The sequence below is a fragment of the Zingiber officinale genome, chromosome 10B (assembly GCF_018446385.1).
Source record: "Zingiber officinale cultivar Zhangliang chromosome 10B, Zo_v1.1, whole genome shotgun sequence".
NCBI classification, from domain to species: Eukaryota; Viridiplantae; Streptophyta; class Magnoliopsida; order Zingiberales; family Zingiberaceae; genus Zingiber; species Zingiber officinale.
In genome coordinates, this window is record NC_056005.1 from 1,252,266 (window position 1) to 1,264,269 (window position 12,004).

Consider the following 12,004-nt stretch of genomic DNA (forward strand, 5'->3'; position numbering starts at 1 on the left):
GGATTTCAAACTCTCAGTGTCGCCCCCGTCGAACCTGGACTCGGTGGAAGTATACCAGTGTCCAGATACAGGAACGGGGGTTGCGAGGCACTGACCATCGAAAACAGAATCGGGGAGGAACAAACAGATTCAAATGACAAAAGGTGAAGGAGCTTACAGGGAAGTTCACCGGAGAAGAAGAGAAAACGAAGTGTCGCGAAGGAGCTCGAAGACGAAGGCACGCGAAATGAAGGTGATGACGATGCACGTGAGGTTTATAAACCTCACGGCCGTTCGACATGAGCTATCCGATTTAGGGTTGCGAAAAACTAGGAGAAGATCCAACCGTTGAATTTGAAAAGGCGTCTGTCACATCACCAACGAATATCCGCCGGTCACGTCAAGCATGCGACGGCAAACAGTGGGACACGTGGTGTTCGCGTGCTCGGCAATAATGATCAAAAATTTGCACGATCTTCAAGAAATCTGGATGACGTCAAGACGCTCGGCCGAAGAGTGCTAGAAAAGGAAAAGGAATTTTTTTCGCCAAGTGTTGCCACCCATTGCCCGATCGGAACGGATAATCAATTATCACACAGCCGAATTGCCGAGGCACAATTTGCTTTGAAGGGTTTGGGCCAAGCGGCAATTACAGTCCTAGCCTGAAGACATGAAGCCGAACGGCGAAACCATGGAAACCGCCAGAGACTCTACTAGTTCAGTCAGGTGGACTTGCAACCTCCTTCGACTAGACTTGAGAGGGAGACTTGTGATACGGCGATGGAGGGAGGCCTACCTGACATGGGGTCAACTGTCATGGTGGAGGTCAAAATCAAGGTGGTAAATGTCTAGGTGTCAAAGTGTCAAACGGAAGACAATTGCAATGGCCCATCGAGCAGTCAGGGCCTGACGGACAGGAGACATGTCCAAGCAGACCACCCGCCCAGCTATGGGTGATACGTAAAACAACCGACGCTCAATATGGAGTAGCAGGACACCAACGGGGACCGGATTGCTGGTACGAATGGGGGAGGACAAATTACTACACAGTCACCGCACGAGAGAACAACTGAGGTCGACAGAGCGGAGGGATCTTGGCCGAGCGGCTACCCCTGCGCGACCAAGCAACGGGACCTAGCCATGGACGAAGTGAAGTCCCGGCCGAGCGGCTACCTTGCTCGGCCAAGCAACGAGGCGACTGTAGTATCTCTCGACATTCTTTTGGAAGGTAGTGTCGTTGACACGAGACATGGTCGACAGGTGGATCGTACAGTGGAAGCTTTTACTGTCTTGTCAGGGATATACATGTCTTGTTAAGGTATGTTGTCATAGGTACTTTTCTGACAAATCCTTTCATAGGAGTATCGGAGAGCGTGTCCATACCTCGAGAAGCGTGCACGTCACCCATCTGGGCTCTATATAAAAGGATCCATTATCGACAGAGATACGCATTATCTACTGTTTACGCATAATTCTACAGTTGCTTCACTTTTTTTCATATTCCGGTGATTGACATTTAATGTTGGAGGACCAACATCGAGGATCCCTTTTATGATCCGATACTAATATTATTTATTTTGTAGAGCAGAGTTAAGCCTTCAACTGGAAGCTATTATATCTTTAATTTTCCACCTTCTCATTTTGGAACTGGTCAGCGAAGCTATTATATCTTTAATTTTGCACCCTTTTCATTTTCGAACAAGATAGGGTAAGATAAAATTAACATCCAGTCAAAATAAGGAATGATATTAAATAAAACACACCGGGTGACTCATGTCTCATCACGATTGACTAATCCTCTGGCGGTTTTCCTCGATTTAATCCTTCCTTTTATGCATTTAATTACTTCTATATATATATATATATATATTTATTTATTTATTTATTTATTTATTTGAAAAGATATTAATATAGTCACTATTAATTGTAATAATACAATCATTGTCATTGAAAAACATTTTTCTCTTAATTTTATAAAAGTAAACAGGACATTGAATTATATACCTAAATTGTTATTATCTTATTTTCTTTTCTCAAATATCTTTCATTATGCACTTCCACAATTTGACTTCCATCCCACGAATGTGCTTCTTCCATGAGAAAAAAAATTATTTAATTCGTTCATTGTTCTTGCTAGTTTTAATTAAAATGATCTCGCTTTTTTGATCGAAGTAAATGCACATCCACTTCCATTGAAAAAAAAAATATCAAGCCCAATAATTATTTTTTCCGTAAAAGTGTTGAAAATTGAGTGTTGTTTAATGAAATTAATTACCACCAATTAAGTGAATTTATAACGGCGGCGTGAGGCTTAAACGCATCACGCAACTCGTAACGGGCGAGGACAACACGTTTCTCTGGACTCAAAAATACCATGAACAATAAATTAAAAAAAAACAAAAAAATAATAGATCGATCCGTTTAAGGCTTTTGTGAGATTTACAGATCGATGGGTTTTGAGATGTATTTGCTTCCTTTTTATTGAATTATAAGATCACGGAGGAAGAATCGATACAAGTCCCAAGTGAAAAAAGGGGATAGAGAAGAATCTGATTTCTAAAATGATCGGATTCCGCCACGGAGATGATGCGCCTGGAGAGAAAAAAAGGGATCGGATTTCAGCAAAAACCTGAGTCCAGATCGGCGGAGATCTAGCGGTCGTCGGCCGTGGACATGACGGAGAGGCGGGTGGGGCGCGGTCGGAACTCCTCCCTCCGCCTCTGTTGGTGCGAGGACGGCCGGATGAGGGCGGCGAGTGCGCGCCTAACCCACTCGCCCTCGACGGCCCCGATCCGGACCAGCGAGTTCGTCATCGCGGATCGGCGGGCGTTGAGGCGATTCGACGCCGCGGGCGCAGAGCGGTGGTGCGAGAAGCGGAGGCCCTTATGGAGGCTGCAGCGGAAGGAGCCGGGGTGGGTGGTGGGGGAGCACATGCAGGTGCGGCGAACGGGGGCAGGCCGGCGGTCGACGGCCGCGAGGGAGCGGCGTGGGGAGCCCGATCGCTCAAGGGCGAAACGGACGGAAGGGGTCTTCCCGGATGGAGCGGATCCGGCGATGTGGAGGCGGGAGGGAGAACTGGATCGGTGATGCGAAAGGCTTGCGGACAAGGGAGAGGAGTCGGCGGCGGAGGAGGCCGACCGGAGGACTCGGGCGGTGGTTCTCCGGGAAGGGCTCGCCATTTGGATAACTGGCACTGCCAGTCGATCGTGCAACACGACCGCCTTTATAAAGACAAAAACAAAAGGGCATATCTGTCAATAAACTGTAGCTTAGGGTCAGTACTGCGAAATTAAAGGACATTTTAACGAATCAACTACTATTTAACGTTCTTCTCTAAAATAACCTTCCTGATAATTAACAGCTGGTAGTGGATAATTCATACCAATTAAACCTCCTAATTATAAAACCATACTAATTTTAATTTTGTGTCTAAGCATAATTAAAGCTTATAGACATCATCATCAACTTGACGTGACTCGAACAAAGACGAGTCAAACTGCGAATGGAATTAGGCCACTGAAAGTCTACACTAGTGATGAGTCAACAGATGCTATTAAATTGCATGGATTCTTCCCGGTTGCCAAGTAGCAGTCTTTGACTGAGAGCCGTTCTTCGCAAGAATCTGGGAAGAAGAGTCAAGGTTTGTGGGCCAAGCAAAGCAATTCGGCCATTGATTATTTTGAAAACAAAGCAAATCGATTCGGGATTGATGTGCCAAGCGAAGCAATTTGGCCATTGATGTGTCTGCCCCCGCTTGGAGCATATATCTCATGTGTCTGGGCGGGCCATGCACCAATCCCGGAAAGATCGACTTAATCTAATACTTTACCGTTCCATTACAAGTTAGAGCATTCCCATCCGGAAGCCTCCTCTGCATACTGGTCCGGGGCATGAGAATATCCGTTGCAGAATGTCTCTCCTCCACTTATTCAATCAAATCATTCTCATTGATTAACCGGAACTATAAAAGGGAAATATGCAAGGCTTCATGTATTGTCAGAGGGCCATATCTGAACATGTCCTCTACGGGGCCGTGCTTTTGACAGAAAGCGGTGGCGACCTTATTACTATACCAACCTACGTTTTGAGTATTTGCCAGGCAATCTACGTTAGAACCAGCAAGAGAAGGTAACTGAAACGGCCGGAAGCGATTCTCATTTTTCATCAAATTGATCTGTTTAACTTCTCTCTCTCGAGTCTCCCATGCAGACGGCAACATTTTCTTTTTAACCCATCTGATCAACCGTTGATCGGTGTTGACGTGGTTCTCGCCAATTCCCATCAGAATCCTAATCCTATGGAGCACTCCTCAATATGATTTCCCATGGAAGATTTCTTTCGGCCTGCCAACAAATCTCAATGACGCCTGATCTATGAAAAGCAAAAACAAAAATTCTCACGCTTCTAGAAGGATAGGCACCAGATTTGACGCTCTTTTTCCACTCAAAAGAGAAACAAATAGAGAAATGGAAAGCACCACATTTGCCACTCAAAAAAAATAATGCTAGATAGATTATTCGTGACATAATACAAAACTAATTTTTTGCCCACAAGTTCACACCGGGCCTCATACAATAGTCTGAGAGGAACTACAATATCAGTACTAGCAACGGAATAACCTTTCACATCAGAAAACAAACAAAAAATGAATGTGATTAGGAACAGAAGACTGTGGTGGGCTACCAAATCCTAAACAGCAAAGCTTATTCTACAAAGTAATGTTTGTATGGTTGTATCATATAACCCAAAATTCTCATCTAGCAAAAGTTCCATTAGGATTAGGGTAACATAATCAAACTAAGGATTGGTACAATCATGAGCTGCTCGTTAGATGAGCAGGAAAGAATCTGACATGCCTACACTGTCTCAACTTAACTACAGCATTGTGTGTTCTCCTCAGTAGGAGGTCAACATAGATGGCACCGAGCACAGCTCTATGATTATCGGGCAGTGCACTCAGGGCTTTGTTCACAAACATATCGGCTTGCTCAGCATTTCCCTGTATTGCAGCCAATGCAGCTAGATTTACATAGAGCGCTCCACGAGCTGCTTCAGGCTTCAGAAAGATCATGCCTTGGACTTCAGCACTTTTCCCATTATGAGTACCAGCATACTCATATGCATCCCCGCTCTTATCTATTCTCCACTTCTCCGTGTCTTCTTCACTGTAAGGCAACTGGACTTCATTCTTTTCTGAAACATAAATGAACAAATGCTCAACTGCTTCTCTGACTCGATTCAGACAGCAAAGTGCTTCTGCAGCATATACATGGCCTAGAAATATGTACATTTTGGAGCAATCTGGCAGTTGCAGAATTTCTTTTGCAGCAGATAATGCTCGCACTGGATTTCCTAAACTCAGCTCCACATATGCTAAGTTGGCCAGGACAGCCTGCCTTATCATGTTTCTTTCCTTCCTACACATTTCCTCAGGCAACGAAATAGAGCTTTGTAATATCATATTTGAGAGTGTACCCCCCTTAGTTTCTCTAAGTTCACCATTAGTCGTGGGTATGGAGGCAGATGCTACATTAGATGCCTTAGAATCACTTGTCACCGCATTCTTCTGGCTCATATACTTGGCACTGGCAGAGGTTGGCTGATTGGACTCTTCTTGACTTGATAGAGTTGCAGTTGGCTGTGACTTTTCAGTACAATCCAACAAATAAAGAGCATTGAGTAAACACCGGCGCGCAAAAGGGAGTGTAAGTCTAAGTTTTCCATCTGGAATGACTACACCATCCTCTCCCGAGCACTTAAGGTATCTATTTGTGGAGCTCAGATCATCGATCACCAAGTGCCTCCACTTGCCTGATCCAGCTACATGAACCTTAACCACTTCACCCTCTGATGATGAAGAACCACACTTTCCTAGAAGACCTTTCTCCAGCACTGACAAGCAACATTCCGCAAACCGAAGCCATAGAATGGGTCTGGTGTAAAATATTGGTTTGGACTTGTCAAAACATTGAGCTGCAACCAATGGTCTACCACAAAGTAGGTATTGCAAACCGCAATTATACAATATGAATAGTGACTTTTCTTGAGAGAAGGTGGAAAGTTTCAGAGACTTCTCAGATTGAATAGCGGCATTACATTTCAAAGCCTTAGAGAAAAACAAACTTGAAATGTGATATTTGCCGAGTTGTTGATAAATGCATCCCATATTGTTGTTGAACATACAAAGCATTCCTTGATCAGACCTGTTATTGGATGTTGTTGTCAAAAGTTTTATAGCTTTCCGATGGTTGCCACGAGCATACTCCAATTGAGATTTCAAAAGAAGTGTTGTCGATGAATCTCTAAACCGTGCTATGTTCATAGCAAGCTTGATTTCACGCTTTGCAGCCTTCGGGTTTCTTGCAAGAAGCAGCAATTGAACCTTGTAAAGATGCAAATTTAGCTTAAGGTCGATAGCAGAAGCTTCTTGATCAGGTGACAACTTCAAATTGTCATTTGAAATGGGCCTCTCCATGTTTTCGCTACCAGTATCCAGTGTCGAATATAACGTCTCATATTCCAAACTCTCATCAGGTAAAGTTCTTCCCAAAGCATTTTCGGAAGCATTTCCATTAGTTGAATCCGTAGAGGCATCTGGAGCAGTGACGTTGCTTGTAATTGAAAATTTCAGTACTTGGTTAGGCTGTTGTTGAGTGCTGCTACCACTATCTAGTTGTCCAACAGCACGAGCAATACCCAAAGATTTTTCCAGATACTGAATGACATCCTGAAAAAAAAGCATAAAATGCTTGAACATGAAAGAATAGAAAAAAAATATATCTTAAAGCAGACATTGCATTTCACATGGTAAATAAGCTCAACAAATCCAAGATGTAAATAGATATGTGATTGGATTCATTTGATACTCTTCCATTTTATCATCTATATATTCTCCATCCTTCAGGTTAGGTTGTTAGCTAACATTAAATTCCCTGCAATTCATTCCAAACTGATGACAAGTTCTTCACATTAATAAAAATACAGGCAGGATTTAGCTTTTACATTGCCTTTGCCTACTACTATCGTCACTCTTTTCAGCACTAACCACTATGCATTAAGATAATTCTGATAGGTTATAAAAAACAGTGTGATAATGTTAGAAAGTTGTTCTAAATGTTGGTAGATCTCTTTGTGCACGTATTTCGCAAATGGAACTACATAAATTATCCATTAATAGACCTAGATTTCAAAAATGACATTAATTAGTTTCAAAGAAAACAAGCTAATTTTTATGATATTTTTTCTTTGTGATATTTCTTACTGGGTTTGGAGAAAGAGAATCATTATGTCAAGGCCAGTAACTAATCACCAAAAGGCTTTCCCCGCAACTCTAAAAAGTTGCCAGTTTAAGATTGCCCAAAGAATGAAAGTTTTATGGCTCTGATAAACAAAGTTGAAATCCTACACAAAGAACAAAAGTTAGCAGGTAAACTTGAACCATAAAATCATTTAGTATACTTGAACATACTTCTCTGTTAAAGTGGGGTGTCCATATTATTCTGAAATAACTAATCTGGAGAGGGCACCCTCTCAATATATAGAGCCCATATTGTCCCAAAATGACTAATCATCTAAGAGAGGGACAACCACAAAATATATACACTATAAACCACCATACATGTGCATGAAGGACTATGGACATCGAGCATCCTAGCTTCCCAATTGAAAATATTCGTAAAAATAATGGATGCAGATAGTATCTTTCTAAACCAAAAGATAATATATAGAGAGATCTACAAAGCAAGACTACATCAGGCAATCAGCTAAAGTTATTGGACAATAAACCACAAGAAAAAACTTAACTAGCAGGCTAAGCAATGATATACAAATAAGTATATAAAAGCCAGTAGTGTAACTATGATGCTGTAAACCTCAGGAGAAGTGCTAAAATCGTACATGCAACATTTCAATAACAAGCTAACTCTCTTGAAAATTCAGGAAATTTATCATAGAGAAGCTTAAATAGCATGTCAAGCATATTTAAATAAACTATGCTTCAAAACCACAAAATACACAAAAAGCCATTTGGACACCAAAAGAAATGAGATCCAATTATATTTACAAATGCAAGGAAATTTGACCAGCCAAGCCAAATTACCCATATGTTAAAAGCTACTGATAACAATCCCTCAACTGTTCAAGTTTAAAAATCTAAATCAGATTGAGTAACTAAAAAACAGATATTGCAGCAGTTGCATTTTGTGAATTTAAAAAAAAAATAAAAGAGACATCATTGAGAAAAATAAAAAAGTAAAAGGTGTTGATTACAAAGAAACTTACTGAGACTTGTAAAATATCTTCACAAGCTAATGCAACATCCAGTAGAAGAAGGCATACACGGAGAGCTATTTGCTGCATAGGAAAAAATAGCAAGGCAGAATAAAAAGAATCATCTTATCAATAACTCATAAGATGATTAAATTAAGGCATACCTCTTCAATTGGCTCGATATTCTGGAACAGCTTTTTGAGAACAGATAATGACTGTGCATACTCATGGATATGGTAGAGAATGATTGCCTGTGAAGAACCAAATTAACAAAAATACTAAGAAGAGAGCAATTTATTAACTCATTCACTAATTATGGAAAGAAAAATTTAGACAAAATGCATTGAACTACATACAATATTCAGCATTGTTACTGAAACATCAAACTCTTGGGCAAAGACAACTCTACTGCTATTTATAGCAACACTTTGATGAATTGAAGCACTATTAGCTTTAGACCCTGAAACCATATAGCCTAGGCAGCTATTCTCAGAGTCGGTCTGGTTCACACAAGTATGCGCAAGCTCTTCACTTTGCTCCTATAACCAATATAGTTATTAATCAAAGAGTGCATGTAAAATATCTTTTCAGTTGCAAGAACAATGCTAGTTTAAGAAATCATAGAATATTGACCGAATGGATAAACATGGATTAAATTATTTCCGACTTTGAAAAAAGATAGAGAAAATGGTGAAATTACATGAAATAGATAATAAAATATTAGCAATATTCAAAATACCATGATTTGGAGAAGACATGATTCCCAAGGAACAACAGCCTTTTCTGCTATAGCAGAATGGATGATTCTAAAGATCATGTTTAACCTTATCATACATGTTGAGTATAATCATGTAATATAATATCATATATTTAATATGATTATAGCTTTAATGTTTAACAATTTGTTTCCTCAAGAATGTCAGTATGAAGATGAGAAAATATCTTCATAAATTAATTCAAAAAACCAATTACCTGTGATTCAGTAAACTTACTTTAACCTTGTTTAATGCATCAAGGAGATTCCTAGGATCAGTGCAACCATCTCGAAAGTATTCTGCAACAGCAATGTTATGAAGAACCTGAAATAAATAGAAAATGATTAAGAGTTCACTCAAACAAGAACTACACATAGTAAATAAACTTCTCTTCTTTTGTATGCAAGTCAACAACAAATCATCATGAACTTTAAAAATGAGTAAGATATTAGTTAAAATAGAAATAATTTGAGGAAAATAGACTTGCTTCATATAGCAACCAATTAATACATTTTGACAGGGAGAAACAACATCAAACCCTGAGTTGCAACTATTAGGAGCTAAAGACAAACAGTGTAAAAGCCTTCGCACAAAAAGTAGAAGTGTGGATACCAAATATGCAATTTCTTCTTTCATATCAAACCTAGCAAAGAATCATTGGATCACTGTCATCTTTGGGAAGCAATGAGATTTCAATTAAAATAGAACAAATTTGGGGAATTTTACATTCTTTATTTGTATAATAACTGGTCAATTGATTTTTGTATGGAGAAAAACCAAGTACAATACAGTCAGTGTAAAATTCTTAAGAGTTGAAGTCGAATTATATTTCAACTAAAATACAGGTTAAATCAATGACAAATGAGGCTGATGACTTTGACTCTAAAATCTACAATATCCACAGTTCACACATGATTACAGTACACTCTTCTTCATAGCAAACAACACAGAATAGGAATCTACAAGTTCCGTTATGCAAGGTTGACCATAGAGAAAGTTAAAATCTTGTTGCTCTTACTTGTTGGTCTCACCGCAGAATTACATCCATCATGCATTTGCTGCAATTTCATAAAAGATATCCTTAGGTCATTAAGCCATGTGCAAGCTCGGTTCATCTTTTCTCCATTTTTTAAGCCCCAAAATCTTATATATTTTTCATCATAAAGGACCTTTCGTTTGCTCATAGTTTGGATATGTAGTATTGTCTGCATATGTTAGAAGATTGGTATAAATGCTTGAAGTAATTATTGGACTAAAAGAGACTTGTCTTCTTCAAGTATCTATTCTACAAACAGTTAAGTCGTCATTCGAGCAGCACTTTCCATTGAGAATTAGTATTCGGAATCCCCCTAACCAGAAACGTACCATACAGCAGAATCACAGTATAAGGAAAGATAAATTAGAAGCACCTTCGCATCACCCCTCTTTTTGTCAAAAATCTGGCTCAATACTTCAACGCACTCCTGGAACCGCCGGTTCTGGAACAAGAAAGCAGCTTCCTTGGCAAGCCCTTTGGCATCGGAGAGATTCCCTTCGTCGTTGGCAGGCCCATCCGTGGTCCCGGTTAGAGCCGCCGCGGCCGAGGGAGAGGCTGGCGAATCCTTAGCTTCCATTCTACAGATTGACACGTTCGATCAGATCCCTAGCAGCGAGTTGCGCGTATAATATCAGCAAAGCAGCAATAGGGGAAGTAGGGATCGGGGGATAGAGGGGACCCAGGTGTGACCTAGGGGAGCGGATGAGCAAGGTTTTCGGTGGCAATTGTAGGGTTTTGAAGAGCAGAAGAGGGCTAGGGTTAGGGTACGGAGTGGCGACGATATGAACTCGCAGGAGAATATTTGAGAGGTACTGAGCGAGTGGAGCTTGGAGATCGCCGGCGTCACCGCCGTCGGAGAGGGAGATTGCGACGGGGCGGAAGAGAAAGGGCCGAGAAGTCGGCGAGCGAGTATATACAACAGAAAGTGAGGGAGATGCGGAGATGGTGAGGTTGGAGAGGATAGAAGAGCAGATCGTGATTGGGTCGCATTTTTATCCGCGCGTGACACTCACGTGCTTAGATTAAAAACTATTTGTCAATTTTTATTTTCAAAAATACCCAAATGACTCTCGTCCATACTTTTTTCTTCAATTTTCTTTTTAAAATTATGCACTATGTAAACTATGCTTAGGGCCGTAAATGAATCAAACATTCATGAATAAATTTGGTGTTCGATTTGATAAGAACTTATTTATATTCGTTCAATATACACAGCTCGTTAAACTAAACAAATAAGCTTGAACACATATGTGTTCAGCTTATTAACATTCATGAACAACGTTCGTAAACAATTTCATGAATCATATTCATTAATAAAACTCTCTTCAATATGTTAAATAAATAATAAAATAAAATAAATAAATAAATTTAAATTATCAAACTCAATAACCAAACAAACAACTAAAAATTTTAAACAATCAAACAAGTTTGAATTAAGAGCTTGATAACATTTAAATAAACCAAGCTTGAATTGAGAGCTTGATAATATCTAAACGAACTAAGCTTAATCCAAATTTCAAACAAGCTCAAGCTCAAAAAATAAACCAAGCCGAGCTTGAACACTCATTTCAAAAGCTTGGTTCATTTTAAACTCGGCTCGACTTGATTACCTTATCAAATAAGCTTGAACACCCCAAATCTAAACTCAACTTATTTGCAACTATTACAGAAACAATACATGAATTAATTTCTCTCCGTCATCTTACAAGCGACATTCTTAGTAGGGACACAAGATAATCTAAATCAGTATTTATATCCGTCAAAAATTAAATTATATCTTTCTGATAATAAATCCTATCCGAATACCAACTCGGCTGACTTAGCCGGACTACATAAATTAGATTCTCAAAGTGTACCATGAGAGACGAGAGGACATACAATAGATCCTCCACCGGCATCTCTCTGCCATATCCCTTCTCTCCCCCTTCTCTCCTATGTTTTGCAATAAATCTCCTATACAGTGGAA

The 12,004-nt window shown here is 39.9% G+C and overlaps 2 protein-coding genes across 3 annotated transcripts; both read right to left on the minus strand.

The window, feature by feature from the left end:
• Positions 1 to 2,431: 2,431 nt before the first annotated feature.
• On the minus strand, positions 2,432 to 3,180 carry LOC122029827. Its single transcript, XM_042588959.1, has one exon. The coding sequence runs from the start codon at positions 3,156 to 3,158 to the stop codon at positions 2,631 to 2,633; it is 528 nt and encodes a 175-aa protein (XP_042444893.1). The 5' UTR covers positions 3,159 to 3,180; the 3' UTR covers positions 2,432 to 2,630.
• A 1,324-nt stretch (positions 3,181 to 4,504) lies between these two features.
• Positions 4,505 to 10,998, minus strand: LOC122028776 (CCR4-NOT transcription complex subunit 10-like). Of its 2 annotated transcripts, XM_042587659.1 has the most exons (7): positions 10,729 to 10,998; positions 10,412 to 10,616; positions 9,240 to 9,326; positions 8,604 to 8,786; positions 8,412 to 8,498; positions 8,260 to 8,331; positions 4,505 to 6,706 (listed from the first exon to the last, which is right to left on the minus strand). In XM_042587659.1, exons 2-7 carry the CDS (start codon positions 10,613 to 10,615, stop codon positions 4,793 to 4,795), a joined length of 2,547 nt encoding a protein of 848 aa, XP_042443593.1. In that variant the 5' UTR covers position 10,616; positions 10,729 to 10,998; the 3' UTR covers positions 4,505 to 4,792. The 2 variants fall into 2 exon arrangements, with proteins under 2 accessions (XP_042443593.1, XP_042443594.1); XM_042587660.1 differs by lacking the exons at positions 10,412 to 10,616; positions 10,729 to 10,998 and having other exon boundaries at positions 9,220 to 9,326.
• Positions 10,999 to 12,004: the final 1,006 nt, after the last annotated feature.